Source organism: Mauremys reevesii, linkage group 14 (assembly GCF_016161935.1).
Source record: "Mauremys reevesii isolate NIE-2019 linkage group 14, ASM1616193v1, whole genome shotgun sequence".
NCBI lineage: Eukaryota > Metazoa > Chordata > Testudines > Geoemydidae > Mauremys > Mauremys reevesii.
In genome coordinates this window covers 29,518,829-29,546,643 of record NC_052636.1, presented here as the reverse complement: position 1 = coordinate 29,546,643, position 27,815 = coordinate 29,518,829, and the positions used below count along the sequence as shown (strand labels likewise).

Below are 27,815 nucleotides of genomic sequence, written 5' to 3'. Positions count from 1 at the left end.
CCAAACTTTTGATCTCATCCAATAAGGATATCCAGTTAGTTTGATAGGATCTATTGTATCTAAACCTTTTTAATGGATACTAATTATATTACCCTCCTTTCTTTATTAATGAAATCCAGTATCGGCTGCTCCATTCTCTTGCCCAGTATCGATTTCAGACTGACACACTTGTAATTAGCTGTATCATCTCTTTTATACTTTTTAAATATTGGCACAGCATTAGCTTTATTCCAGTCTTCTGGAATTTCCCAAGTGTTCCAAGTCCTAATTAAAATCAACATTAACAGTTCACCACGCTCCCCCAGCAGGTCTTTCAGAACTCTAGTTCTCTGGACCCACTGATTTAAACACATCTAACTTTAATAGCTGCGGTTTTACGTCCTCATGAGTTACTTTTGGAATGGAAAGACTGTCAGTGTCAGCATCTTATGATATGAGTTACATCATCTGTTTTTCTCCAAATCCAGGAGAGAAATATTTATTGAACACTTCTACCTCTTCTGCACGATTGTTGATAATTCTGCCATTTCCATCTAGTAATGTACCACTACCATTGTTAGGATTAATTTTGTACTTTTAAAAACTTTCTTCTTATTTTCATTGGTTGATCATTGATTTCTGATAGCTTCCCTTGCCAACTTTCTACAATTCTGACCTTCTAACTTAGATTCTTTACTATTGACTTCCCTTTTCTTCCATATATTTTATTTGGAGAGTGTTGGGATTCCTACCAGGGAGCCACCAGCAGGGTCGAGAGACAGCTCCATCTCCTATATTAAGCTCTGGCTAGTAGCTATGTGATAAATGTGATGACCCTGTTTCCGTCTGTCAGCTGGGAGACACAAAGCTTCTCTCTTTCTACCCTCTGATGCCACCTGGCTGCTCTAAGCAAGGTGAGGTGGGACTCTGTTAACATGTGCCTCCCGGAGCTTCCATTTACCTGGTGCTGCTGTTCCGTGAGTAGTGGGGTTGTGAGTGGGGCAGCAGGTCCTGAGTGTTGGACTCTCGCTCTTTCAGGGGCCGGTGACCTTCGAGGAGGTGGCTGTGTATTTCACCAGGGGAGAGGGGGATCTGCTGGACCCCACTCAGAGAGCCCTCTACAGGGATGTCATGCAGGAGAACTATGAGACGGTGACCTCGCTGGGTAAGGAGTCCTGTCCCCTGGGTTATTAGACGCTGTGGGGTCTCTGAAGAACCTGAGCAGTAATAACTTTATACCTTTATTTGTCATACAAGTTTGACAAGTTTCTTTGTCCCCCTTTTTTTCCTTATCTCCCATACACTAGCAGGCAGCAGGGAGGGATAAGGTAATGAGAGACGAGGAGGGAACACAAGAAGCTCCCAAGGTGCCGGGAGGTGGTGCCAGCTGCCAGTAATGGGAAGAAGGAGAGGGGAGCGTGGAGGAAGGGCACCCAGGAAGTGGGCTGGGTGGGTCAGTGGGAGGGAGGAGAGGTTTAGGGATCTGGAGCTGTGGGGGATCCCAGACCTTTAACCCCGAATCCCTACCCAAACCTCAGGTAAATCCCAGACTTCAGCATAACCACTCTCACAAAGCCTCAGCTTAATATAAGGCCCTGAACTGGTCTGCTCACGGAATGGCCCCTCAGGTATCAGGCCTGTAGCCAGCCCCTCTCTATGGGCAGGGACCCACATGCCTCTACTTTTTGACCAGTGTGTGAGGATTGAAGCCTGTCCTCCACTGTGTTTGCTGGACTAACGGACAGTTCCTGTGCTTTGCTTTCTCTCCAGGGGCTGTGAGCAGTGTGTGTGTGAGAAAAAGGTAGTGGGGTCTATCCCTTCCCCCATTCTGTGTCTGTCTTGTGTATTTAGATTGTAAATTCTTCAGGGCATGGGCCATCTACTGTTCTCTGTTTGTACTTGTCCTAGCACAATGGGGACCCACTGTTAGTTGCTCCTTAGCACTAAGGTAATGAATATGATTTATAATCATAATAACTCTCCTGCCACTCTGAGCCAAGGAAGCTGGCCTTGGGATGTTACTGCTTAAAAATGAGCTGGGGTTAAAACCATGGACTATTCTGTGTGACAAGTATCCCACAAATTCCACTGACCTCCCTGGTTCTTCTTCGAGTGATTGCTCCTATGCATTCCAGTTAGGTGTGCGCGCCGTGCGTGCACGGCTCTCCGGAACATTTTTACCCTAGCAACTCCGGCGGGCCGGCTGGGCGCCCCCTGGAGTGGCACCGCTATGGCGCCTAATATATACCCCAGCCGGCCCGTCCGCTCCTCAGTTCCTTCTTACCGCCCGTGACGGCCAGTTGGAACAGTGGAGTGCTCTCTCACCTCCACAGCCCTAGCGTTTCTCCATATCTTTCGTGTATATAGTTGGTTAACTTAGTTTAGTAGTTAGATTAGTTGAATAAGTTTAGTGTTATAGTTGTTATAGTATAGTATAGTAGGGAGTTAGAGGGGTTAGCCCCTCTTCTTCCACAACCGGTGCAGGCTCATGCCCAAGGCACCGGGGTTTAAGCCCTGTGCGGCTTGCCAGCACATTCAAGCCGCGCACGAGAAAGGAGCGAGACTCTCGCCTTAAACAGGTCCTTATGGAGGCGGCACTTCAGCCCCCCGCCCTGTCCCCGGCGCTGCCGAAACCGTCCTCGGCGCGCAGCGCACCAGCGGCACCAAGCCGTCCCGGTACCGACGCAGCTAAAGAGTCGCAGACGGCACCGAAGTCCCGGCACTGTTTCCTCTCCCCACAGAGGAAGCGGAAGACGGCGCACCCGGCTCCTAAGCCTTCAGCTTCGGGACAGCTTACCCAGCCACCACCGGCACCTCCGGCACCGGCTGCGGTAGTGCACAAGCCGTGCACGGTTCCGTTGACTCCGGCACCTCAAGAGCCATCGAGTCCGGTACCTCCCTGCTCCCCGGTGCCGACCGCGGTAGAGCTGCATCTCCCGTCCACGCCTGAAACATTCGCGACGGCGAGAGAGCTTTTTCAGCTCGCAGAGGCACCGAGCCTCCGGCCCCCGGCACCGCCGATGCGGGCTGTTCAATCGCTGGGCAAGCCGGCAATGATGCGGCCCCCCAACCCGCGACAGAAGGGATGGACGACGCTCCAAGCCTCGGACCCGGTCCCGATCCAGGCAACGGTCGCTGTCTCGTCGGTCCCGATCCCGGCACCGATCTCCGTCTCGGTACCGCTCCCCGTCCCGGCACCGGTCGCAGTCCCGGTACCGCTCAGTCTCGCGGTACCGGTCGCACTCCCGGCGCCGCTCACGGTCCCGGTCACCGGACCGACGGTACCGTCGGAGATCCGGCTCCCGGTACCGATCTCGACATTGCGACTCCCGAAGCCGCTCTCATCACCGACGATCGAGGTCACGCTCAGGCTCCCGGTACCGAAATGGTCGACGGTCCCAATCTCCATCCTGGCACCGTGACGGCCGGCACCGCTCCTCGGCACCGTCCGGGGACAAGCTGCCTCCTTCCACGGCGCACTCCATCAGCGCCTCTGCCCCACCGTGGCCTTCGCATCAGCCATCGGTCGCCTCCCAGGCGGGCAGCGAGACAGATCCCCGGGCTGCCACCCAGAGCCAGGACCTTGGGCACCAGCAGTGGGGTTTTTGGGTCCCCTGGGCCTGCCATGAGTCCCAAGGGCTCCCCTTTCCCCAGCGCCCAGTGGGTGCTGAACGCAGGATACCAGAGGCCACGGTGAGCAGGCCTCCCCCAACACCACCAGGGGAGACCCTACCATCGTCAGATCCCGCATTGCTTCCGGGGCACAATTCGACCTCCCAAGCCCAGGAGCAGCCACCGGCAGAGGTGGTGGTATAGACCCTGTCTTCGTCTTCCTCTCCGGATGAGGCGGTGGCGGGCGCCGCTACGGCGGACCCTCCCCCGATTGACCTGCGGGCCCACCAAGACCTTCTCCGCAGGGTGGCGAAAGCCATTGACCTCCCGGTGGCGGAGGTCCCGGAAGATGAAGACCCGGTGACCAACGTCATCGGCGCGGAGGCCCCGATGCGGGTGGCCCTCCCGTTTATTAAGACAATCCAGAAAAATGCCACGACCATCTGGCAGTCGCCGGCATCCGTCCCTCCTACTGCAAGGGGCGTTGAACGTAAATACTCGGTCCCCCCCACGGGATACGAGTATCTGTACATGCACCCCGCTCCGGACTCACTCGTCGTCCAGTCTGTTAACGACCGTGAGAGGCACGGACAGCCAGCCCCAGCGCCGAAGTCGAAGGACGCCAGGCCCATGGACTTGTTGGGCCGCAAGGTGTATTCGGCGGGGGGTCTCCAGCTGCGCATTGCAAACCAGCTGGTACGCCTTTGACATTTTTGTGTCCCTCACGAAGTATTCGGAGCTGATCCCGACGGCTTCCTGCCAAGAGTTCTCGGCTCTGGTCGAAGAGGGCAGGAAAGCCTCCCGGTCCTCCATCCAAGCTGCTCTGGATTCGGCGGACTCAGGGGCCAGAACTTTGGCCTCTGGAGTGACTATGCAGCGCATCTCCTGGCTGCAGTCCTCCACCCTGCCGCCGGAAGTGCAGTATACCCTGCAAGACCTGCCTTTTGAGACCCACGGCCTGTTCTCAGAGAAAACAGACTCGAGGATACAGACCCTGAAGGACGGTCGTATAGCTATCCGCACTCTGGGTATGCACACACCAGCTACCCAGAGGCGCTCCTTCCGGCAACAGCAGCCCTTCCGGCCTTTTACCCAGGCCAGGTCAAGGCCCTATAATAGTCGGCGCAACGGCCTCAACTGCCGTAGACCTTCTGGCAGCAGGCGCAACCAGGCCCAGGCGTCATCCAAGGCCCCGCAAGGGCCCAAGCAACAGTTTTGATGGGATGCCCGAGGACGGCCCACCAGCCTCTTTCCAGGATCCAACCCCTTTGTTTTGCAACCGCCTTTCCCGCTTCCTCCCGGCGTGGTCCCAAATAACATTGGACAGCTGGGTACTCCATACTATCCAGTATGGTTACCGCCTTCAGTTTATTTCGCCCCCTCCTTCCCACCCACCTTCCCCGTCCCTCTTCAGGGACCCCTCTCACGAGCAATGCCTCTTGCAAGAGGTCGAGACGCTGTTGAGGATGGATGCCATAGAGGAGGTGCCGCACGACAGGCGGGAACGGGAATAGAATCCCCTGCATTTCCTCATCCCCAAGGCGAAGGGAGGCCTCAGACCCATACTGGACCTCCGGGAGCTCAACAAGTACATGGTCAAGCTCAAATTTCATATAGTAACCTTGGAGACCATCATTCCCTCCCTGGATCCGGAAGACTGGTTTGCCGCCCTCGACATGAAGGACACGTACTTCCACATCGTGATCTACCCTCCCCATCGACGCTATTTACGTTTCATGGTCAACAGTGCACACTACAAGTTTGCGGTACTACCCTTCGGCCTATCCACCGCGCCGAAGGTATTCACCAAATGCATGGCGGTAGTGGCTGCAGACCTCCGCCGTCGTCGAGTTCACGTCTACCCTTACCTCGACGACTGGCTGGTTCGCGGGCCGTCCCAACAATTGGTAACAGACCAAATTGCCAAGATACTCTCTCTGTTTCGGGCGCTGGGCCTTCTCGTCAATGCCGAGAAGTCCTCACTGACTCCATCGCAGAGAGTGGAATTTATTGGAGCGGTCCTCGACTCCACAGTGGCCAGGGCCTGCCTCCCTCGCGCTCGACACCAAACGATGGTCTCCATCATCCGAGACCTGCACGTCTTTCCCACTATGACGGTTCGGTCATGCCTACGCCTCCTGGGCCACATGGCATCATGCACGTTTGTCATCGCCTACGCGAGACTGCGTCTTCATCCGTTTCAATCCTGGCTGGCGTCGGTATACCGCCCACACCGCGACTCCATATACACGGTAGTCACGGTCACAAAGCCTACCCTCGCTTCGCTCAGCTGGTGGCTGGACCCAGAGGTCGTGTGTGCAGGAGTCCCGTTCCGCCCTCCTCGTCCATCCGTGACTCTGACAACGAATGCCTCGGCGCTGGGATGGGGGTCCCACCTGGGCGACCTTCACACCCAGGGCCTCTGGTCGCCCCAGGAGCTCTCCCTCCACATCAACGTCCGGGAGCTGCAGGCAATTCGCTTGGCGTGCCACGCCTTCCACGCCCGTCTGCAAGGCCGATGCGTAGCGGTGTTCACGGACAACATGACTGCGATGTTTTATGTGAACAAGCAGGGCGGAGCCCGCTCCTCCCCTCTCTGCAAGGAAGCGATGCTCCTGTGGGACTTCTGCGTAACCCACTCAATTCACCTGGAAGCGTCCTTTCTTCCGGGAGTGCAGAACACGCTGGCCGACCACCTCAGCAGGTCGTTCCTCTCCCACGAGTGGTCCCTCCGTCCAGATGTCGTACACACAATCTTCCGGAGGTGGGGGTTTCCCCGGATAGACCTATTCGCCTCCAGAGAGAACAGGAAGTGCCACCTGTTTTGCTCATACCAGGGTCGCTTGCCAGGCTCCCTGTCGGACGCCTTCCTATACTCCTGGACGGATCACCTCCTCTATGCCTTCCCTCCGTTCCCCCTCGTGCACCGGGTGCTACTGAAGCTTCGGAGGGACAGAGCCCACGTCATACTCGTAGCTCCGGCCTGGCCGAGACAGCATTGGTACACCCTGCTGCTCGAGCTCTCCGTTCGGGATCCCATCCCCCTTCCATTATGGCCGGACCTCATCACTCAGGACTTCGGCAGACTCCGCCATCCGAACCTGCAGTCCCTCCATCTTACAGCTTGGTACCTGCGTGGTTGACCCACGCAGAGAGGGACTGTTCGGCGGCAGTACAGCGAGTCCTGCTAGAGAGCAGAAAGCCTTCCACTCGCTCCACCTACCTTGCGAAATGGAAGCGGTTCGCACTCTGGTGTGATCAACGAGGACTAAATCCATTCGTAGTCCCTGTCCCTACCATCCTGGACTACCTCTGGTACCTTAAGGAGCAAGGTCTTGCGGTCTCCTCCTTGAGGGTACACCTGGCAGCAGTGTCCGCCTTTCGTCCATCTATGGGAGGTCGGTCCATCTTCTCCAACCAGATGGTTTCCCGATTCCTTAAAGGCCTGGACCACTTGTACCCGCCGGTGCGTCCTGCCCCGACGTGGGATTTGAACCTCGTGCTGGCCAAGCTTATGGGACCGCCCTTCGAGCCTCTGGCCACGTGCTCTCTGCTCTACCTCTCTTGGAAGACAGCCTTCCTCGTCGCAATTACATCTGCAAGACGAGTCTCTGAGCTCCGTGCTCTAACGGTTGGTCCACCATACACCGTCTTCCACGGAGACAAGGTGCAGCTTCGACCACACCCAGCCTTCCTCCCTAAGGTGGTGACGGCATTCCACCTCAACCAGGAGATCTTCCTCCCGGTCTTCTTCCCAAAGCCGCACGCCTCCCCTCGGGAGCAACAGCTTCACACCCTGGACGTCCGCAGGGCCCTTGCCTTTTACATCGAGCGGACGAAGCCCTTCCGGCGTTCGACCCAGCTGTTTATAGCAGTCGCCGACCGCATGAAGGGTGAGCCGGTCTCCTCGCAGCGGATTTCCTCCTGGGTAACATCATGTATTCGGACATGCTACGAACTTGCTCGCGTGCCACCATGCCGCCTCACTGCTCACTCAACGAGAGCGCACGCCTCGTCAGCCGCCTTCCTGGCCCATGTCCCCATCCAGGACATCTGTCGAGCGGCTACCTGGTCCTCTGTCCACACCGTCGCCTCCCACTACGTGTTGGTGCAGCAATCAAGAGACGATGCAGCCTTCGGCTCAGCAGTCTTGCACTCTGCCACGTCTCACTCCGACCCCACCGCCTAGGTAAGGCTTGGGAATCACCTAACTGGAATGCATAGGAGCAATCACTCGAAGAAGAAAAGACGGTTACTCACCGTAGTAACTGTTGTTCTTCGAGATGTGTTGCTCCTATCCATTCCAGACCCGCCCTCCTTCCCCACTGTCGGAGTAGCCGGCAAGAAGGAACTGAGGAGCGGACGGGCCGGCTGGGATATATATTAGGCGCCATAGCGGCGCCACTCCAGGGGGCGCCCAGCCGGCCCGCCGGAGTTGCTAGGGTAAAAATGTTCCGGAGAGCCGTGCACGCACGGCGCGCACACCTAACTGGAATGGATAGGAGCAACACATCTCGAAGAACAACAGTTACTACGGTGAGTAACCGTCTTTTTTCTTTGCCTGCAGTAGGGTTTCCAGTTTCCAAACCTGATGTGATCTCTCAGGTGGAACGAGGGGAAGAGCCGTGGGTCCCAGACCTCCAGGGCTCTGAGAAAGAAGTGCTTCCAAGAGCTGCCTGCACAGGTGAGGACTTGGTTAAACCAACTCAACAACTGTGTGGGAATGCAGGAAACATTTGGGATGCTCTACAAAGATCCTGTGAGCTCTCCAAGCTCAGGATTGTTCCCTGCAGATGTGGAATCATTATGGCAGATCTCACTCATGGCTTCCCTCCTATTCTGACTGACAACTGGCAGCAGGTCCCTCCCCGATCTCGCTTTCCCCTGTGTATTCTCATGAGATGCAGACCAAAACTGATCCCTTCCTCTCTCCTCTGGGGAAGGGTTTCTGGAAAATCAGCTCCTGATAGGTTTGATCTCTCCCACATATATTCATCCCTTTTTCCATTCCTCTATCTGAGATTTTCTTTCTTTCCGGTGCAGGTAGTGATCTGTGTCTGGATTCTCTCTGTCTCCCATCAGGTGATGGGATGGTGAGTCAGAATGAGGAGGAGAAACCCCATCAGCAAGATGCTGAGCAAGGAGAACCACATGGAACTTTATCAGGAAGATCCAAAGGGAATGTTTCCGGGAGTTATGCACTCCCAGAAAAAACAAAAGCCTGTGAGACACAGGGGAGGCCAGAGGGAAACTTTAGTAGCCTCTCAGACCTTATAACAAGCAACAGAATCAATTTGGAAGAGACACGCTACACATGCCATGAATGTGGGAAAAGCTTCAATCGGAGCTCTGCCCTTATCAGACATCAGAGAATCCACACAGGTGAGAAACCTTATGAATGCTCTGAGTGTGGGAAATGCTTCATCGATAGTTCACCCCTCATCTCACATCAGCGAATCCACACAGGAGAAGCGCCACACACATGCTCTCAGTGTGGGAAAAGCTTTAGTCAGAGCTCTACCCTTATCACACATCAGAGAATCCACACGGGAGAGACGCCCTACATGTGCACTGAGTGTGGGAAAAGCTTTAGTCAGAGCTCTGCCCTTATCACACATCAGAGAATCCACACGGGAGAGACGCCCTACACATGCTCTGAGTGTGGGAAAAGCTTTAGTCGGAGCTCTGCCCTTATCAGACATCATAGAATCCACACGGGAGAGACGCCCTACATGTGCACTGAGTGCGGGAAAAGCTTTAGTCAGAGCTCAGACCTTATCAGACATCGTAGAATCCACACAGGAGAGACGCCCTACACATGCGCTGTGTGTGGGAAAAGCTTTAGTCAGAGCTCAGACCTTATCAGACATCGTAGAATCCACACAGGAGAGACGCCCTACATGTGCGCTGAGTGTGGGAAAAGCTTTAGTCAGAGCTCTGCCCTTATCAAACATCGAAGAATCCACACAGGAGAAAGGCCCTACACATGCTCTGAGTGTGGGAAAAGCTTCAATCGGACCTCACACCTTATCAGACATAGGAAAATGCACATGGGTGAGAAACCTTATGAATGCACTGAGTGTGGGAAAAGCTTTAGTCAGAGCTCAGACCTTATCACACATCGGAGAATCCATGCAGGAGAGAAGCCCTACACATGCGCTGAGTGTGGGAAAAGCTTTAGTCAGAGCTCTTCCCTGAACGCACATCGTAGAATCCACACAGGAGAGATGCCCTACACGTGCACTGAGTGCGGGAAAAGCTTCAGTCACCGCTCAAACCTTATCACATATCGTAGAATCCACACAGGGGAGACGCCCTACACGTGCACTGAGTGCGGGAAAAGCTTCAATCAGAGCTCACACCTTATCAGACATCGTAGAATCCACACAGGAGAGATGCCCTACACGTGCTCTGAGAGCAGGAAAAGCTTCAGTCAGCACTCAAGCCTCATTAGACATCAGAAAATCCACATGAGAGAGAACTGTAATAAATCCCTTGACTAGGGTTGGCCAAAATTTTTTTTTTAAATATCACATTTGCTCATTCCCACATAGTGATTTTTTTACCATATTCACTGTGGTCTCTCAGCTCCACCAGATCAGTTGCCTGCTTCTGTCTTTTGCAGCTCACCCTTCTTTGGGGTCAGTCCTGTGATCTTTTCTATCAGCTCCTTTCCTTTGAGTCACAGGAGTGTGTGTCCCTCCAGCCAGGAATGTTCATCCCTCCAGGTGGGGGGAGAGAGGTTTGATCCCAACAAGCTACACTGAGGCTAAAACTACCTGTGCCTTCCATCCACTAGGGCTGTACATGGCGTTGGCTGCTCAAGTTAGTGATCTTAATGTGAAAAATTGTAGTGCAGATGCCGCCCAGGTGCAGTGGTTGGCATTAGCTTCCCCCTTGACCTGACCTAAACTCCATCCCTTTCCCTAGTCTAAACAAACCCTGAGCATCACGGTTATACTGTTCCCCCATTTCACAGCAACTGTTAGTCATCAAGTTCTCCCTTGGGGAACAAATTGTTTCATTCCCAGTTGCTCTGATGTTGCTGCAGGTTGTGCTGGGGAGCAGATATTTTTATGATCATTTTCCGCACTTAAAATATATTGAACTATAACAAAGAGCAGGAACAGGGCAGGGATAGGGGAAAATGTCATTTCACCCTCTGTAACAACAGACGTAGTTAGGGTAAGTCAGAGGGATTCTCTTATTCCCCATCACCATCCTCCTTCAATCCGTGCTAGAGCCTAAGAATCCTTTTCCTTTCCCCAGCTGTGGGATGGGAGACTCCCAAAAGTGCTCCCTGGGCTATAGCACATGGCTAAGCTCAGAGAATAAACCCCCAATAGCCCCTGAGCTTTGCTTTTTGAATTCTGTGTTTCCGATTACTTCAAGCCTGGGCACTGTGATTATTTACCAGTTTCTCTAGCACTGTTCCTACCACTGTTTCTGTAACATTTTTTGTTTTTTATGGGACAGGGTTGTTATTCCTTTGCCTAACCCCAACCTGGAAGGCCAGGGTGTCTGTTTTCTCTGGCCCCTCCCCACAGACAAATCTGACAGGGTTGAACCTGCCAGGAGCAAACAAAAAGCCCCACCGGTCACACACACAAAGCAGATAGACACACACACAAGACACAGAAGAAACTGAATTATTTGAGCTATCAACATTTCCACTTTCCCACAGCATGTTAGTTCTGAAGGTTGTTTTAATTTGTTTATTTTCTTGGAACCAGAACTGGGGAAAGAGAACACTGGAGTCAGTGGAATTAGAGCTGGAAGGGATAAGTCTCATGATTTGTCACTAACCAAAGGCTTTGTGAACAGAGCAATAATGTTACTGAATGGTCTGGCTAACCCTGCAGTTAGAAACAATCAGCTCTATGGGTGGTAAATTTACAGAGGCTTTGCTGCGGATCATGAAATAGCAGCTTGTACACGAGTTCACCGGAGCTCGACCCTCTCTGAGGTGGAGGGGAGCCATACCGGCTCATTGCACACTGGTGGATCCAGGGAAATAGTCCAGCCGGGGTCTCCCTCGGCAGCCCTTGCGGCAGTCGCCTGCCCTGTGGGGCAAGAGGCTCAGGTCCTTCGGCAGGGCTGAGCCGTAACAACAGTTAAGGCCTGGCCTTAGGTTAGGGCAGGGCAGCAAACAGTGAGTCAGGAGGCTCAGGCCCTTCAGCAGGGCTGAGCAACAGTCACAGGCTTCGGCCTCCTCAGGCCAGGGAGAGGGGGAGTCTGCCCCCCAGGAATGGGGTGGCAGGGGGGATGCAGGCCCTCCCACTCCACTGCATCCCAGCCCGGGGCCCTAGCAGCGGCTGACGATCCGTTGCTTAGTCAGTGGGGATCATGGCCGCAACACACCGACATAGGCTCCGGTACTGCTGCAGCCAGACTGGGGTCAGCTGCCCCCGGGCTACTTCTGTACGCCCTCTCGGGAGCTACCTGGATCCAGACGTCGGCCTCTGCAGGGCCCAGGAGCATGGGCTCATCGCGGCCGGGGCTGGGTGGCAGGTCCGGCAACTCCTCCGGGTAGCGGGCGCGGGGGAGCTCTGGCCAGTCTGGGCGGCTGCCTGGGGCAGCTGGAGCCTCCCAGTCTCGAGCTCCCCTGGGGACGTCTGCTCTCTCTGGCCGCTGGGGCCTGACTGAGCTCTGAGGGCCAGCCTTTATAGTTCCGGGTCGCCGCCTGATGCTTTGGGGGCGGGTTCAGAACTCCCTAGCTCCGCCCACTCTGGCCTCCGGCTGGGCTCTTCCTCTGGGGTGGAGGGGAGCCACACCACCTCACTACACAGCTGTTTAAAGGCAATGTGCTTCTATTTCAATGCCTCTGAAAGTACAGAAAACAATGATCTGTGTTAAAGGAAAGTTGCCATTTCTCAGAGCACCAATTTCTATTGTGTGTGTACAGAAGGTTTGAATGTGTAGCAGGTAGTTTAGTAAAACTTAACTATTTTATGTGTGTAATAGGCTCCTGCCCACCTCCAGCAGAGGTTTCAATCACATACGATGGCAACTTACCGAATGTCACACAGTTAGTCCATCCCTCCCCCTAGTCAGTCTCTGACCGGAATGTTAGGATGAGACAGAGAACTGGGAAAGTATCGCAGTAGGAATATATTAAAAAGTGGGGTTAATCAGAGCTGGGCTGCAAACAGAGCCTGTTCTACAGCTGGTGAAGTGACAGGGACACACTCCCAGTAGTGCTGGCTCTGAAGTAACAGCAGAAGCAGATCAAAGAGAATGAGCTCATGGGCAGCTGCCCTGTCAGTGCATCACTCACCTGGCAGGTGTTACACAAAACACAGCACGTCCCCCCACTGCCACCACTTCATTATACTGTCCATGGGGCTGTTTGTCCTGCAGGACTTTGATCTCTCCGGGTGGTCCATGGTGATTCATAACAGCCATTAGGGGAGCAGGAGTCATCCCAATGGAAATCTCTCCACTTCTTTCTCAGTGTTACCGTCTTAGCCCTGGCTTTGGAGATGACATTAGCCTTATCCTGTCTTGATTTTAGGTAGGATTTTGATCACCTTGTAGCCCTGAGGATTAATTTGTTGGTCTGTATGAAATGTCTTTTTGATAAATTTAAGTATGTAATAGGCTTATAGATTTATAGATTTGCAATAGCTGAAATGCAAGATACCTCCAGACATCCAGTGACATTGAAGGCAACCTTTAAGACCCTTACTCAGAAAAGTAATAATAAGACAAATTACCTACGTAGATGTCTGAAGACCTTTAACTGAACCAATAAGAGTAAAGGGTGGAAATAGGGATTTTTGCCCAGAAATCTAACAAGTACACCACAAATGCGTACATAACTGTCACTCATACGCACACACATGTTAGCCTATAATGTACCCTAACATTTCCGTGGGGGGGAAACAAAATTTGAGCATAGGAGGAAGGATTTCCAAATAATGCTCTATAAAAGGTAAAACAAATTACCATTAGGCAGGCGATACACCCATCTATCTGTTCCTGTTTACCCATCGCCTCAACCCCATCTACGCATCGATGCTACCCATCTACAAGGCTATTAACTATTGATAGGCCGTGGTATTATTTCTTTTCAAAGCTGTAAGTATAAAGGAATCTAGTTTCTGCTTTACCTTTTAAAAAGCACCTAGTTTATATAGGGTTAAAGTTAACTTCCTTTATCAAAAGTGTGAACAACACCCAAAGTGCTACTGCACAAAGTGAGTTTATAACAGTGTATTATCATAAATATATCTCTTAAAAAACTGTAATATTTTGTAACTTTGTAATCTCAAACTGTTTGAACATTTTTACATTTACTTATTGTTTCATTGATTTTAATAAAAGGTCTTGATGACTATTTCTGTCTCAGTGTAAGTTCCTGTCATATACCCCAAAGCTCCTTTTATAGACTCTGTAAAGCCTAATTCAGAACAAACTTTATCTTCTAATCATACACATTGGCAAGCCGTACCCATGTTATTAATATCCATTAATTATTATTAATATTACTAATTAATTTAAAAATAATTATCAAATTAAATTAAGTGGATAAATTCCACCGACCCTACTAACCCACCCCAAATCAGGCTACAACCTGGGGCTTGGCAGCTTAGAACTTTTGAGGGCTTTTCTCTGCCTTTTTGGTCCCCGCTGCACTCAGTACATTCTAGACATGGGCATGGTGACCTTCCTGAGGATCTTGACAGCTTTAGCCAGCTTGTTGGTGGCTATTTTCCTGCTCACAGCCACTGTCTTCTTCTCATGCCGTGTCCTGGGGGCCCAGCTGCTGGTTGAATGGGAAGGAGCCAAAGTGCTGGTGACTTTAGCCCGCACCAAGTGGCCTTTGCTCGTCAGACTCCTGAACCCCAACTGGATGGTTCTTGTTCTTCTGCACAGCACAGCCCTGGAGAGGAGGGATCTGCAAATGTACATTCATATGATCCCTTTGTTTAATTGACGAAAACATAAACTAGACACTTAGAGGATTGGAACTGATTTCAGCTGATGGGCAGGTTTGCTAGGTTTTTATGCATTTGGACAGTGAAATGTTGAGTGTTTACATTAATTTCAAGCATCCCCGTATAGTGGAGCTCCTGAACATAATGGAGAATAGTATCAGAGGGGTAGCCGTGTTAGTCTGGATCTGTAAAAGCAGCAAAGACTCCTGTGGCACCTTATAGACTATCAGACATTTTGGAGCATGAGCTTTTGTGGGTGAATCCCCACTTCGTCGGATGCAAGTAGTAATCCTGGAAATTTCCACTACTTGCATCTGACGAAGTGGGTATTCACCCACGAAAGCTCATGCTCCAAAACGTCTGTTAGTCTATAAGGTGCCACAGGATTCTTTGCTATAATGGAGAATGGAAATCAAAATGTTTTCCCTTTTTTAAAAAAAATAAAAGGATAAGGAGAGGCTTATTAGAGGGCACTTGGATTTGAAGCAAGGACCACTTGATCTGCAGTCAAACACTCTACCACTGAGCTATACCCCCATGAGAGCAGATGCTTTCCCCATTGTAGCTGAAGCACATCAGTGATTCCAATAGCAGGGGCAGGTTCTCTCTGGGGCACAGAGATTTTCGGGAGTTGGTGGCTCCTTTCTTTCCTCACCCTGGAGTAAATGCAGCTTTTTATTCCATGGTACATGTTTTATGGACTAACAACAGCAGCTTGAAGAAAGAGGAGAGTGAATATCTCACTCTCAGGGCTGAAGATGGCCATGTCCCCTCTGTCTGACCGTTGCCATTGCAGGAGAGAAGGTTTCAATGGAATTGAATGCCCTGGCTCAGACTAGAGAGACAGAAAGGTTTTTGCTGTTCATTGAACAGCAAAGGAAATTGTGTCTGTATGTGAAACTGAGGAGGGACATGAAATGCCCACAGGGTGGCGCAATGCCCTAAGCTAAGGCAGGAGGGTGAAGGAATGGGGCTGAGGAATGACTGAAGTGGACTCACCTGGGATTGAAATGATATTTGTTTGTACCGGGCAGTGAGAAATGTGACATTAATTCAGATGCAGGGTTGAGGCTTCTTTAGCTGCTTGTAGAACTTGAACTTGATTTCCCAGAAGGGAGAAGGGGAAAGTCTGGGGCGGCCTTTAGTCCCTGGCTGGAGCAGTGTGTGTGAAAGGCTCCAGAGACGCAGCTGGCAATTACAGGCCACTGAGGCTAACGTCAGTACCAGGCACATTGGGTGGAATTGTAGAGCCCAATGATTAGACACATCGGTGAATGGAATTTGCTGGGTGTAGTGGGTGGTTACCTGCTCCTGCCCTGCGGGGCTTGAAGCAGCCCAGGAGAGGGCTGGGGCTGGGGCAAGGAGCCTGGGCTGATTGGGGGAAGCAGGCTCAGCTGTGGCCATGGCCCAGTCAGGCCCAGCTGGCCCCTATAAGAGGCTGTGAGCCAGAAGCCCAGTCAGTCTCCCTCTGCTTGTAGTGAGAGAAGGGCCTGGCTGCAGGGACCCAAGCAAGACACCTAGAGTGGGAGCAGGGCTGGGGAAGGGCCAGAGGAGCTGGGAGCTCTGGCCTGGAAATCCCCAGGCTGCAGGCCTGACTCTAGGCTGAATAGGTGCAGGGCTGCAATGGGGCAGCCCAGGGGGAAGCAGAGGTGACAGATCCAAACCCCTTTGCCTGTGATGAGTGGCTCATACTGCAGTCTGCCCCAGTGAATGGGGGCTGGATGGAGACTGGGCAGTAGCCAAGACTGAGGTGATGTGGGGATAGTGGGTGGGGGTTCCCCTGGGAGGGGGAGACCCAGAACTGGGGGGGTACTGCCAGGGGGCACTGCCAGGGTAAAAGGGGCACCAGGGTCCTGGGAGGGACAGGGGGCCAGCTGCGGTAAGGCAGATCACCAGCCTGCAGAGGGCGCTCTGACAGCTGGAGAGCTAATTCCCAAGATGACCAGCAGGAGGCGCCGGCGGGTGAGTCTGCCCCTGCTTACATTGGGGAAGAATGAACATGGTTTTTGTAAAGGAAAATCATGCCTCACGAAACTACTATAATTCTTTGAGGGAGTCAACAAGCATGTGGATAAAGGTGATCCCATGGATATAGTATACTTAGATTTTCAGAAAACCTTTGACAAGGTCTCTTCCCCAAAGGCTCTGAAGCAAAATGGGATAAGATGGAAGGTCCTCTCTGGGATAGGTAACTGGTTAAAGGCAAGAAACAAAGAGTCTGACTAAGTGGTCAGTTTTCAGAATGGAGAGAGGTAAATAGTGGTGTCCCCCTGGGGTCTGTACTGGGACCAGCACTGTTCAACATACTCCTAAGTGATCTGGAAAAAGGGGTAAACAGTGAGGTGGCAACATTTGCAGATGATACAAACCAACCCAAGTTAATTACGTCCAAAAGAGAGTGCAAAGTGTGACAAAGGGATCTCACCAAACGGAGTGACTGGGCAGCGAAAAGGCAGATGAAATTCAATGTGGATCAATGCAAAGTAATGCACATGGGAAAACATGATCCCAGCTCTACATCTAAACTGATGGGGTCTAAATTAGCTCTTACATCTTAAGAAGGAGATCTTGGAGTCACTGTGGATAGTTCTCTGAAAACATCCACTCAATGTGCATTGGCAGTCAAAAAAGTGAACAAAATGTTGGGAAGTCATTAGGAAAGGGATGGCTAGCAAGACTGAAATATAATATTGCCTGTCTATAAAATCTGTGGTAGGCCCACATCTTGAATACTGGAGCTGGTCCCCCATCTCAAAAAGATATATCGGAATTGGAAAAGGTACAGAAAAGGGCAACCAAAATGATTAGGGGTGTGGAACAGCTTCCATGTGAGGTGAGATTAATAAGACAGAGGGGAGTTTTCAGCTTGGAAAAGAGGTGACTAAGGGGGGGCTAGGATAGAGGTCTATAAAATGATGACGGGTTTGGAGAAAGTATCAGAGGGGTAGCCGTGTTAGTCTGGATCTGTAAGGAAGTGCTATTTACTCCTCATAACACAAGAACTAGGGGTCACCCGATGAAATGAATAGGCAGCAGGTTTAAAACAAACCAAAGGAAGTATTTCTTCACCCAACACACAGTCAACCTGGGGAAACGTTGCCAGAGGATGTTGTGAGGGCCAAGACTATAACAGGGTCCACCAAAGAACTAGATAAGTTGATGGAGGACGGGTCCATCATTGGCTATTAGCCAGGATGGGCAGGGATAAAGAAACATGCCCTTGAAGTGTCCCCAGCCTCTGTTTGCCAGAATCTGGGAATGGGGATGGATCGCTTGATGATTCCCTGTTCTGTCGATTCCCTCGCGGGCACCTGGCATTGGCCACTGTGGGAGGACAGGATTCTGAGCTGGCTGGACCATTGGTCTGATCCAGTATGGCCGTTCTTGTGACCAATAGAGGGCAGTCCCCACCAGCAATACTTATATTTGGTGCGCTGAAAGGGCTAACTTTCCAAAGCTGACCCAAAGGTTTAGTAAAAGTGTTTTGGAGAAAAACACTAAACAGAACAATGTGAATGAAAACTGGGAGCTATTGTTTAAGGAGCTTGTTAGATGGGGCATAAGCCACATTGCCTAATTAGCTGAGCTTGCAATGACCTTCCACTCAACTCCCTGACATTTCTCCATCTGCAAATGTGGTACCCATTTTAAAACCTAGATCCAATCAATTACAACATGTCCGGGAAGATTCTAGGCATCAGTGATCTGATCATTGGGTTGATGGTAAACATGATATTCCCATAAGGCTCCCTCTTCCCAAGAGCCAACCTCATCCTCTCTCCCCTTTCTGCTCCCGCATCCTCTGCAAACTTTCAAAGACAGATGCCTCGTGATGGCCTTTGCTCATGGGAATGTTGCCTCTTGGTCAGGGTTTTGGCCCTTTTGGGGGGAAGGATGCAGCAGATGGCATGGGGGGGGAAGCCCAAGATCTCCCATGGGCTCTGACCCAGGCCACTCTGAGGGCAACAGTTCTCACCATCCCACTATTGTCCTAAGTTCACAGTTTATCACAGGAAGCTCTGAAGGGTGTCAACTCGCTGCTTGGTACCTCTTCTCAGCCGGGTGTGGCATGGCAGCTCTCTCCTTGGGGTGGCAGCTGCCTCTGTTATTCTGACGGATCCAGGTTGGTGACGCGGTGGTGGGCGGGATTGAACCAGGGACCTCTGGAGCTTAGTGTGTGGGCCTCTCCAGCATGAACTAAAAGCCACCCGGCTGTTAGAGAAGGCTGTATAGAAGACATGTTTTATTGCTCTCTCTAAGTGATCTTGGTGCCACTAGCTGGGACACCCCACCACACCCTGGAGGTGTGTGGGTTACGTACTTCCCCTAGCTGAGGAAGCGCATCCTGAGCTTCGGAGAGTTCCCAGTTGTAATCCCGGATGACCCCTGTAACAATGCGGCCTCTGGTGGGACACTGCTGAGAGTATCAATTCAGGACAAATTGCTTGGAGCAGGGCAGTCACAGCCCGAGGCTGGGTGCGCTTTACTATTAAAGCACGTCACAGCAGCCATGCAGAGAGGACTTTGGTTTTACCCCACTGGCCAATCGGACATCATAGAACCAATTCCCTCAGCTATTCCAGTTCCCTTGTATCACCACTAGCACCACTCCTTATGGGGATGAATGGTTATGAAAACCTATACCCCAGTAAAAGAAAAAACGTTCTCTCAATGGACCCCAAAGGACCAAGCCGCAGATGCAGGTCAATAGACGAGTCAGATTTTACCCACAAATCACGCTCTTGCAAATCCTTTAGCATCTAAAATCTAAAGGTTTATTCATAAAAAGTAAGAAATATGGATGAGAGTTAAAATTGTTAAAGGCATCAGTTACATCCAGTAATGGCAAAGTTCTTGGTTCAGGCTTGTAGCAGTGATGGAATAAACTGCAGGTTCAAATCAAGTCTCTGGAGTCCATCCACAGCTGGGATGGGTCATTCAGTCCTTTGTACAGAGCTTCAGTTTGTAGCAAAGTCCCTCCAGAGGTATGAAGCAGTAATGGAGACAAGATGGAGATGAGGAATCAGCCTTTTATAGTCTCTTGCCATGTGGTCTTTGCTTTCTTTGTCCCAAGGACACTCTGTCCAGCACGTGGCATAGAAAAACCTTAGAGTTCTGTCCATAGGCAGGTCCCTGCAGACCTTGCTGAGTCACAAGGCGTTTCTGCCTTCTCTCAATGGGTCGATTGTATAGCTGATGGTCCTTAGTGGGCCATCAAGCAGGCGAGGCAGATCTGACACCAACTTGTCTGGCTGGGGTGTTCCCTGGAAGCAGAGCACAAGTTTGAAATAGGGACAGAACAGATATTGGAATACTGCCTCCAGTTTTGGTGTCCTCGTTTGAAAAAGATGTTGTGAAATTGGAGCTGAGGCAGCAAAAAGCCACCAAATGTTCTGAGGGCTGGAGAAAAATGCCTTCTAGTGAGCTATTGAAAGAGCTCAACCTGTTTAGCTTATCAAAAGATAGAAAGGTGACTTCATTGAAGTGTTGAAGTGCCTTAATGGAGAGAAAAGATTGGGTATTAAAGGGCTCTTTAATCTAGCAGAGAAAGGCATAACAAGACCCAATGGCTGGAAGGTGAAAAGAGACAAATTCATATTACAACATAGTCAACAGCGAGGATGATTCACCACAGGAACAAGCTACCAAGGAAAGTGGTGGATTCTCCATCTCTTGATGTCATTTCATGAAGACTAGATGCCTTTCTGGAATGTCTTTGCCCCCAAAGTACCTCTTGTGTCCTACAGGAGGCCTGTGATATGCAGGGGGTCAGATTAGATGCTCTAATGGTCTCTTCTGGCCATAAAGTCGACTGATTTCTGAAAAACTGAGTGTAGCATTGGGAGCAGCATCTGATGTTTCCCTGTCTAGCCGGCTTGCTGCCTAGAACGAACGCTCCTTGAGTGGGGTGATCCACAGGGAGTAGCTCAAACCTCCAAAGTGCCTGGCCGGGGCAGGACATTGGCACAGCAAGGGAGGGGTGCGGCAGTGACATCACAAAGGTGTTTTGCAGGACCTCAGACTATTGGTCCAAGGTGGTGGGGAGATGGTGACCTCACAGAGAGATGCTGACATCAGCCAGGCAGGACAGGGGTGAGGGGCCAGGGAAACCTCAGAGACCCCTGTGGCTTTGCTTCAGCAAGTCTCCTTCTCCAGGTCTCTCTTTGAGGACTGAGAGAGTATTCGGGTTCACGGACGTGAGCGCCAGGAGGAACCTCTTTCGAGTTTTCTCCTTCCCTTGTAGTGATTTTACTAGAAAACAGCCGTCCCTGTTTAGAAGGTAAGAGCCTCCTCGAGGGAAGGGGTGTCATGGGGTGTCACAGTTCGGATGCCGGTAGCCCCCCCATGTATGGAAGTTCCCGCCCCCTGCTCTGTGTTCGCAGGGCCGGAGAGCAGCATTCCACGGCAGTGATTTGCTCCTGGCTGCCGGAGCAGAGCAGCAGGCTCAGCTGCCAGAACTTCCTGGAGCTAGGAAAGGGGAGGGGCCCAGCCTCTTTAGCAGGAATGCAGGGCAGGTGAGTTCACGGCGGGCATTGTGGGATACTGGCGGAGGCCAGTTATGGTGATTTAATGACCAGCAGCATCTACACTGGCACTCTGTCACTGTAAGTTTGCTGCAAAAAGCTCTAGGCCTCTCATTGAAGTGGTTTTATTTTGTCACCAAAACAGGGCAGGTTTGTCGCCAGACGTGGCATTGCAGTGTGTACACCAGCCACACCAAGCTGCCGACCGAGGGAGCGTTGTGTGTTCTTCACACACCTGAGCAATATATTTCTGCTGAAACAACTTTGTAGTGCAGACCTGGCCAAAGATTCACACACACACACAGCTTGCAAGGTAAACGTCACCTGCTCCTCTGCTTTGCAGAATCCAAACACAAGGAAAGCTTGTCAGGGCCTGGTGGAGATGGCAGGGAGTCAGGTGTGGGCAGACACTATATCTTACACCCAGGCAGGCACCATGGCTTAGCTGGCTAAAGCACCTGCCTTGTAAACAGGTGATCCTGGGTTCAACTCCCAGTGGTGGCTTTGGGGGCACCTGGTATTGGCTACTGTCAGAGGACAAGATTCAGAACTAGATGGGCCTTTGGTCTAGCCTAGTGTGGTTTTTCTCATGGTTTAAATTACACTCACGGGCACTGACGATAGAGTTACTGAAAGTTTGGGAGTTAGGCGCTGATAGATCAGTGGTCCAAGCTTCTTGTAGACACCCTGCCTCCCTCTGGGACGGGCCAGGTCTGAGCTCTTGCACCAAATGCTCATTGTGGCTGCCAGAACCTGTGAGTGGCTCATTTCGTTTGCACACTGGGTTGAGTCCTGCTTTGTGCACCGTGTCTGAGAATGAAAATCCTAAACCGCCCTTTGAAATGACGAATGCAGCAGGATGTGTCATTGTCCCTGCCCCAAAGCAGACAGACCAATGGAGAAATGCCGTCGAGTCCAAGGTAATACTTCACTGCGGTTTTACCATTTCCACTTGCTAAACTCCCTCCTATCTGCCCAGCCCAGGTGTCCTCTGCCTCAGCTGCTGCTCCCGGCCTGCTCTAGCGTCAAACATGCAGGGCCCCCAGGGGAACAGAGGCTGGGACAGGGCAGCAGCCTGGGCTGGGCAGATGCTAAGAGTTCTCGTTCCCTGAGAACTGGCCTGGCTCCCTTCTCAACAGCAAACAAATCAATTCCACGCCCCCTCCCCAGAAAAATCAGCCTGGAGCCAAGGGCAGCAGGGGATGATTCCCTCTAGGTCCCACCGAGGCAGGAGAGAACCCAGGGCCTTTCTAGCAGAGCTTATGGAACCGACGTGGGGAAACCAGCCTTTAATAACAGGCAGTTCAAGTTTAAGCTCAGTGTTTTTAACAATTTTTACAACCTTAAATCACCCTTCAATCGCAGTGTCACTATCCATAACATTGCTTCAGCCTTATAGGTTCCCAAGTGCAAAACTAAACATCTCTTCAAACACAAGAGAGTGCAGATCAGTCAGTGTTCAGAGTCATCCCACATAAAAGAATCATGTTGTGGTACATATTGGCCTCATCATGTGGCCGTTGCCTTTCCCTCTGCTCTGTTAAAAGTTTTGGTATTTTGCACAGAAACTTTCTTCCCTCAGGAGAGACCTGGGAACCAAGGCTGCCAGACAAACACCTTTAAGAGGAGGCGTAACCTGTCAAAAAATGATCTCCCTCCTTCAGTTCAGTGACCGCCTGAAATGTTACTTATCCCGGCAGAGCCGGAGGATTGAAAGCAGCTACATCAAATCCCCATGTAGCTAGCAGGAATGAACACAAACACCCTGGTATCTGAAGAGATGTTTAGTTTTACTCTTGGTAAACTAGAAGTCTAAAGGGAAGGAAGGTGGTGCCATATATAAAGAGTGAAACACAAAACAATTATCATAGTTATGCCCATAGTGACTGCAAAATATTTCTATATTCTTCTTATCATCATCAGTGTATTATTTTCTCTGGCGTCTATACATTGACTATACCTTGACCAAGAAATTTGAATCCTGATAAAATAATCGACTATCCCTGGTTACGGCAATGGACTTAATACCCACTCGGGTGTCCTAGGAGCGCTTAAAGACGATAAAGTCGTTGCGGAGAAAATAAATGGATTCTTTGCTTCAGTCTTCACGGCTGAGGATTTTAGGGAGATTCCCAAACCTGAGCTGGCTTTTGTAGGTGACAAATCTGAGGAACTGTCACAGATTGAAGTGTCACTAGAGGAGGTTTTGGAATTAATTGATAAACTCAACATTAACAAGTCACCGGGACCAGATGGCATTCACCCAAGAGTTCTGAAAGAACTCAAATGTGAAGTTGCGGAACTATTAACTAAGGTTTGTAACCTGTCCTTTAAATCGGCTTCGGTACCCAATGACTGGAAGTTAGCTAATGTAACGCCAATATTTAAAAGGGCTCTAGGGGTGATCCCGGCAATTACAGACCGGTAAGTCTAACGTCGGTACCGGGCAAATTAGTTGAAACAATAGTAAAGAATAAAATTGTCAGACACATAGAAAAACATAAACTCTTGAGCAATAGTCAACATGGTTTCTGTAAAGGGAAATCGTGTCTTACTAATCTATTAGAGTTCTTTGAAGGGGTCAACAAACATGTGGACAAGGGGGATCCGGTGGACATAGTGTACTTAGATTTCCAGAAAGCCTTTGACAAGGTCCCTCACCAAAGGCTCTTACGTAAATTAAGCTGTCATGGGATAAAAGGAAAGGTCCTTTCATGGATTGAGAACTGGTTAAAGGACAGGGAACAAAGGGTAGGAATTAATGGTAAATTCTCAGAATGGAGAGGGGTAACTAGTGGTGTTCCCAAGGGTCAGTCCTAGGACCAATCCTATTCAATTTATTCATAAATGATCTGGAGAAAGGGTAAACAGTGAGGTGGCAAAGTTTGCAGATGATACTAAACTACTCAAGATAGTTAAGACCAAAGCAGATTGTGAAGAACTTCAAAAAGATCTCACAAAACTAAGTGATTGGGCAACAAAATGGCAAATGAAATTTAATGTGGATAAATGTAAAGTAATGCACATTGGAAAAATAACCCCAACTATACATACAACATGATGGGGGCTAATTTAGCTACAACGAGTCAGGAAAAAGATCTTGGAGTTATCGTGGATAGTTCTTTGAAGATGTCCACACAGTGTGCAGAGGCGGTCAAAAAAGCAAACAGGATGTTAGGAATCATTAAAAAGGGGATAGAGAATAAGACTGAGAATATATTATTGCCCTTATATACCGGTAAATCCATGGTACGCCCACATCTCGAATACTGTGTACAGATGTGGTCTCCTCACCTCAAAAAAGATATTCTAGCACTAGAAAAGGTTCAGAAAAGAGCAACTAAAATGATTAGGGGTTTAGAGAGGGTCCCATATGAGGAAAGATTAAAGAGGCTAGGACTCTTCAGTTTGGAAAAGAGAAGACTAAGGGGGGACATGATAGAGGTATATAAAATCATGAGTGATGTTGAGAAAGTGGATAAGGAAAAGTTATTTACTTATTCCCATAATACAAGAACTAGGGGTCACCAAATGAAATTAATAGGCAGCAGGTTTAAAACAAATAAAAGGAAGTTCTTCTTCACGCAGCGCACAGTCAACTTGTGGAACTCCTTACCTGAGGAGGTTGTGAAGGCTAGGACTATAACAAGGTTTAAAAGGGGACTGGATAAATTCATGGTGGCTAAGTCCATAAATGGCTATTAGCCAGGATGGATAAGAATGGTGTCCCTAGCCTCTGTTCGTCAGAGGATGGAGATGGATGGCAGGAGAGAGATCACTTGATCATTGCCTGTTAGATTCACTCCCTCAGGGGCACCTGGCATTGGCCACTGTCGGTAGACAGATACTGGGCTAGATGGACCTTTGGTCTGACCCGGTACGGCCTTTCTTATGTTCTTATGTTCTTATGTTCCCTACACAGGTTCAGGTACTAACAACAGTGGCTGCCTTTTAGCCACAGCTTTTAATCACGGCAATACACTGATCCTGTGAAATCATTTCCCAGCCGGAGTCCACCGCCCACATTCCTTAGGGCATTGGGCCACCATGGGGACGTTTCATTTCCCTCCTCGATTTCACACAGAGACACAATTTCCTTTGCACAGATCTATGAACAGCAAAACCTCCCTGTGTCTCTTGTCTGAGCCAGGGCATTCGATTCCATTGACACCTTCTCTCCTGCAATGGCAATGGTCATGCAGACGGGACGAGGCCACCTTCACCTCTGACAGTGAGATATTGGATCAGCTCTTTCTTTATGCTGCTGCTGTTAGTCCATGAAACATCAGCGATGGATGCAAGGCTGAGTTCATGCACCAACCCCCTGAAACATTTCAGTGCCCCAGAGAAATCCTGACTCCGGCTATTGGCATGATCTGGTGGAGATTCGAATAGGAACGGGACGGTCTGAATTGTCAGTGTGGGGAATGAACAACAATCTATAGCAATGTTGTTAACCACAAACACACTCTAATCATGCTCCAGCCGGAAGGGAAATGGGCAGGAACTCTTGTTGTTCAGCCATGGACACACCTACACTAATGCACAGCCAGGAGTGTGCTGGGGGAGCTGGTCTGAGCAATGGGAAGTGACAATTCAGTGAGAACAGAATCATTGTGTAGTGAAGCACCTATACACCAAGTAGTTCTGGCTGAGTGGTTAAGGCGATGGACTAGAAATCCATTGGGGTCTCCCCAGGCAAGTTTGAATCCTGCCAACTACGGAAGCATCAGTGTATTGTCACTGCTCTTCTTGTAGTGCCTGAGCATCCACAGAGCCAGACCTGGTCTCACTCTGAGGCTGTCTACACTTAAAATGCTGCTGTGACACTGCTCTAGCACTGTGGAGTAGACAGTTGCTACAGTGAGTGGAGGGGTTTTCCATCCCTGTAATAGCTACATTGACAGAACAATCTGTCCTTTCATTTAGCACTATCTAACCATGGCTTAGGGCAGCTTAATTATACTGATTCCAAGGTTTTTCACACCCTGAAAGACGTACTTCTTAGAGGGGTTATCCCATCACCCTCCCATTCCCTGGTCCTTCTCGCATGACCTGAGAGCAGCAATACACGCAGTTCAAGAGGTGCAAACAATTCAATGTTTATTGGGGTAAACTTCCAGCAAGCAATGATGCCACTTTCCTTCCTCAGTATCGCCCTTCCCAGCTCTGACACCACAGAGGCTTCTCTGTGTCCCTGTTCCCATTCCCTCTTCCTATTCCCCTCTGAGCAAAATATAACTCCAATTCCCCTACCCCCATTCCCATTCCCCCCCTTACTTCCTGATTGACTGCAGACTATATAGTAAAACTGGAGTTCTGCTTCGCTATACCTTAACCAATCATTTTACTGAAATGTAACTAACCAATCCTAACATATTGTAACATGATTATCTAACCAGTTATACCCCACCACCTTAATTGCTTTACACCCAACAAATTAATTATCCAGCAGACAGAAACAATCACAGAACCAGACAGAGATTATACAGACAAGCAATAGGAAAGTGGAGACTACAGTGATAGAACAACAAAGAAATGAGGATTTCAGACCCCAGCTATTGATAAGTGAGTTGTTGCCAGACAGGATGCTATGATGGTAGACGTTGTGGATGCTGGTTGGTTAACTGTCTGGCCCCCAGGGCAGGATTTTGAGGGTCTCAGAATGCCAGCACCCATCTTTTGTTTGCTTAAAACGTGAGCAGGGAGATTCCAACACTGCAGAACTCATGGAACTCCAGGAAATGTGTAACTTTAGGTCCGGGTGAGTGTGCCTAAAAATCAGCTGTGCTGGAGAAGGGCTCTAGGAGTTGAAAGAGATGTGCCATCTTGGCCTCCCTAAAGAGTGTCATCAAATATTAATGAAAACTAGGGTTGATAAGTCACATTCTTTGTAGCGTTAGGATTTGGGACTGGTCCAAAGTGCCAGTTTTAAGACTCTCTTTTCCTCTCTCTTGGGTGTTCTGGTTTCTGCATAGAGACGAGGTTTCAAATCCCACTCCTGACATGACCATTTTCTTTTATCTGGAGAAAATGGCCTCACTTCAATCTCCTTTACAACAATCGGATACCATTTGTTTAGCTTTTCTATTCCAGTAATTGTGAGAGAAGTTCCAAACTAGGGGGAAACAGGGTTTTTTCTCTCGACCGATCAATTTTTGTCTTCCTTCATTCCAAGCCATTTTCTCAGAAACATCCGTATTTCCCAGACTTTTTTGTTCAGCGTTCTTTGCTTTTATGAAATTTTAGGGTCATCATTTAATTGCCCACAACTGTACTTATGACGTGAAGTGAAACCCAATATTTTTTGGATATTCTTGCAGGAGAGTTTTGCTTTCTGACCTGGAATTGAACAGGGCTACCCAAGGGGATAATGCTACTCCTTTTCTTGCCTCATCCGAAAAACATACATTCCTGATGCCCTGTGTTTCCTTGCCCTTTTTAGGGTAAATTTACACTTCTCAGAAGTAGAATCCTTTACAAAACCACTCAAAAGCTCAGCAGTGTCGTAAGCAATGGTTTCCGGAAACATGCCCAGCTTTTCTTTAATTTGGTGACACAGGGCCAGGCAAGGGACTGGATACAGGCCTGGATCAGAATCTTTGTTACCAGAGCTAGAATTTCTATTTAAAAAGAGCTATTTTTCTGCTGCTATTAGATTTCCAACATTGATTTCATTTTATACACATTTTCAGCATCTAATAAGGATAAATTGAACAAAATACCACTTCTCTTTCCTCAACATCTGCATCATGAAGGG

At 50.0% G+C, this 27,815-nt stretch overlaps 1 protein-coding gene, 1 non-coding gene and 1 pseudogene across 2 annotated transcripts in view; 1 reads left to right on the top strand and 2 right to left on the bottom strand.

Annotated features, from left to right (window-relative positions):
• The window catches only part of LOC120381380 (zinc finger protein 883-like), a gene marked incomplete at its 3' end in the record, with an annotated part of 71,819 nt that extends 68,431 nt beyond the window's left edge, over positions 1 to 3,388 (bottom strand). The window contains exons 1-2 of the mRNA XM_039499575.1: positions 3,214 to 3,388; positions 2,875 to 2,925 (exon numbers count right to left, since the gene is read on the bottom strand). Of these exons, the coding sequence (XP_039355509.1) occupies positions 2,875 to 2,925; positions 3,214 to 3,388 (226 nt within the window). The remainder of the gene's footprint in view (positions 1 to 2,874; positions 2,926 to 3,213) is intronic.
• LOC120381578 overlaps positions 1 to 27,815 on the top strand; it is a 190,287-nt pseudogene that overhangs the window by 142,387 nt on the left and 20,085 nt on the right.
• Positions 14,997 to 15,068, bottom strand: TRNAC-GCA. The gene has a single exon. It is a non-coding gene; the product is annotated as a tRNA-Cys (tRNA).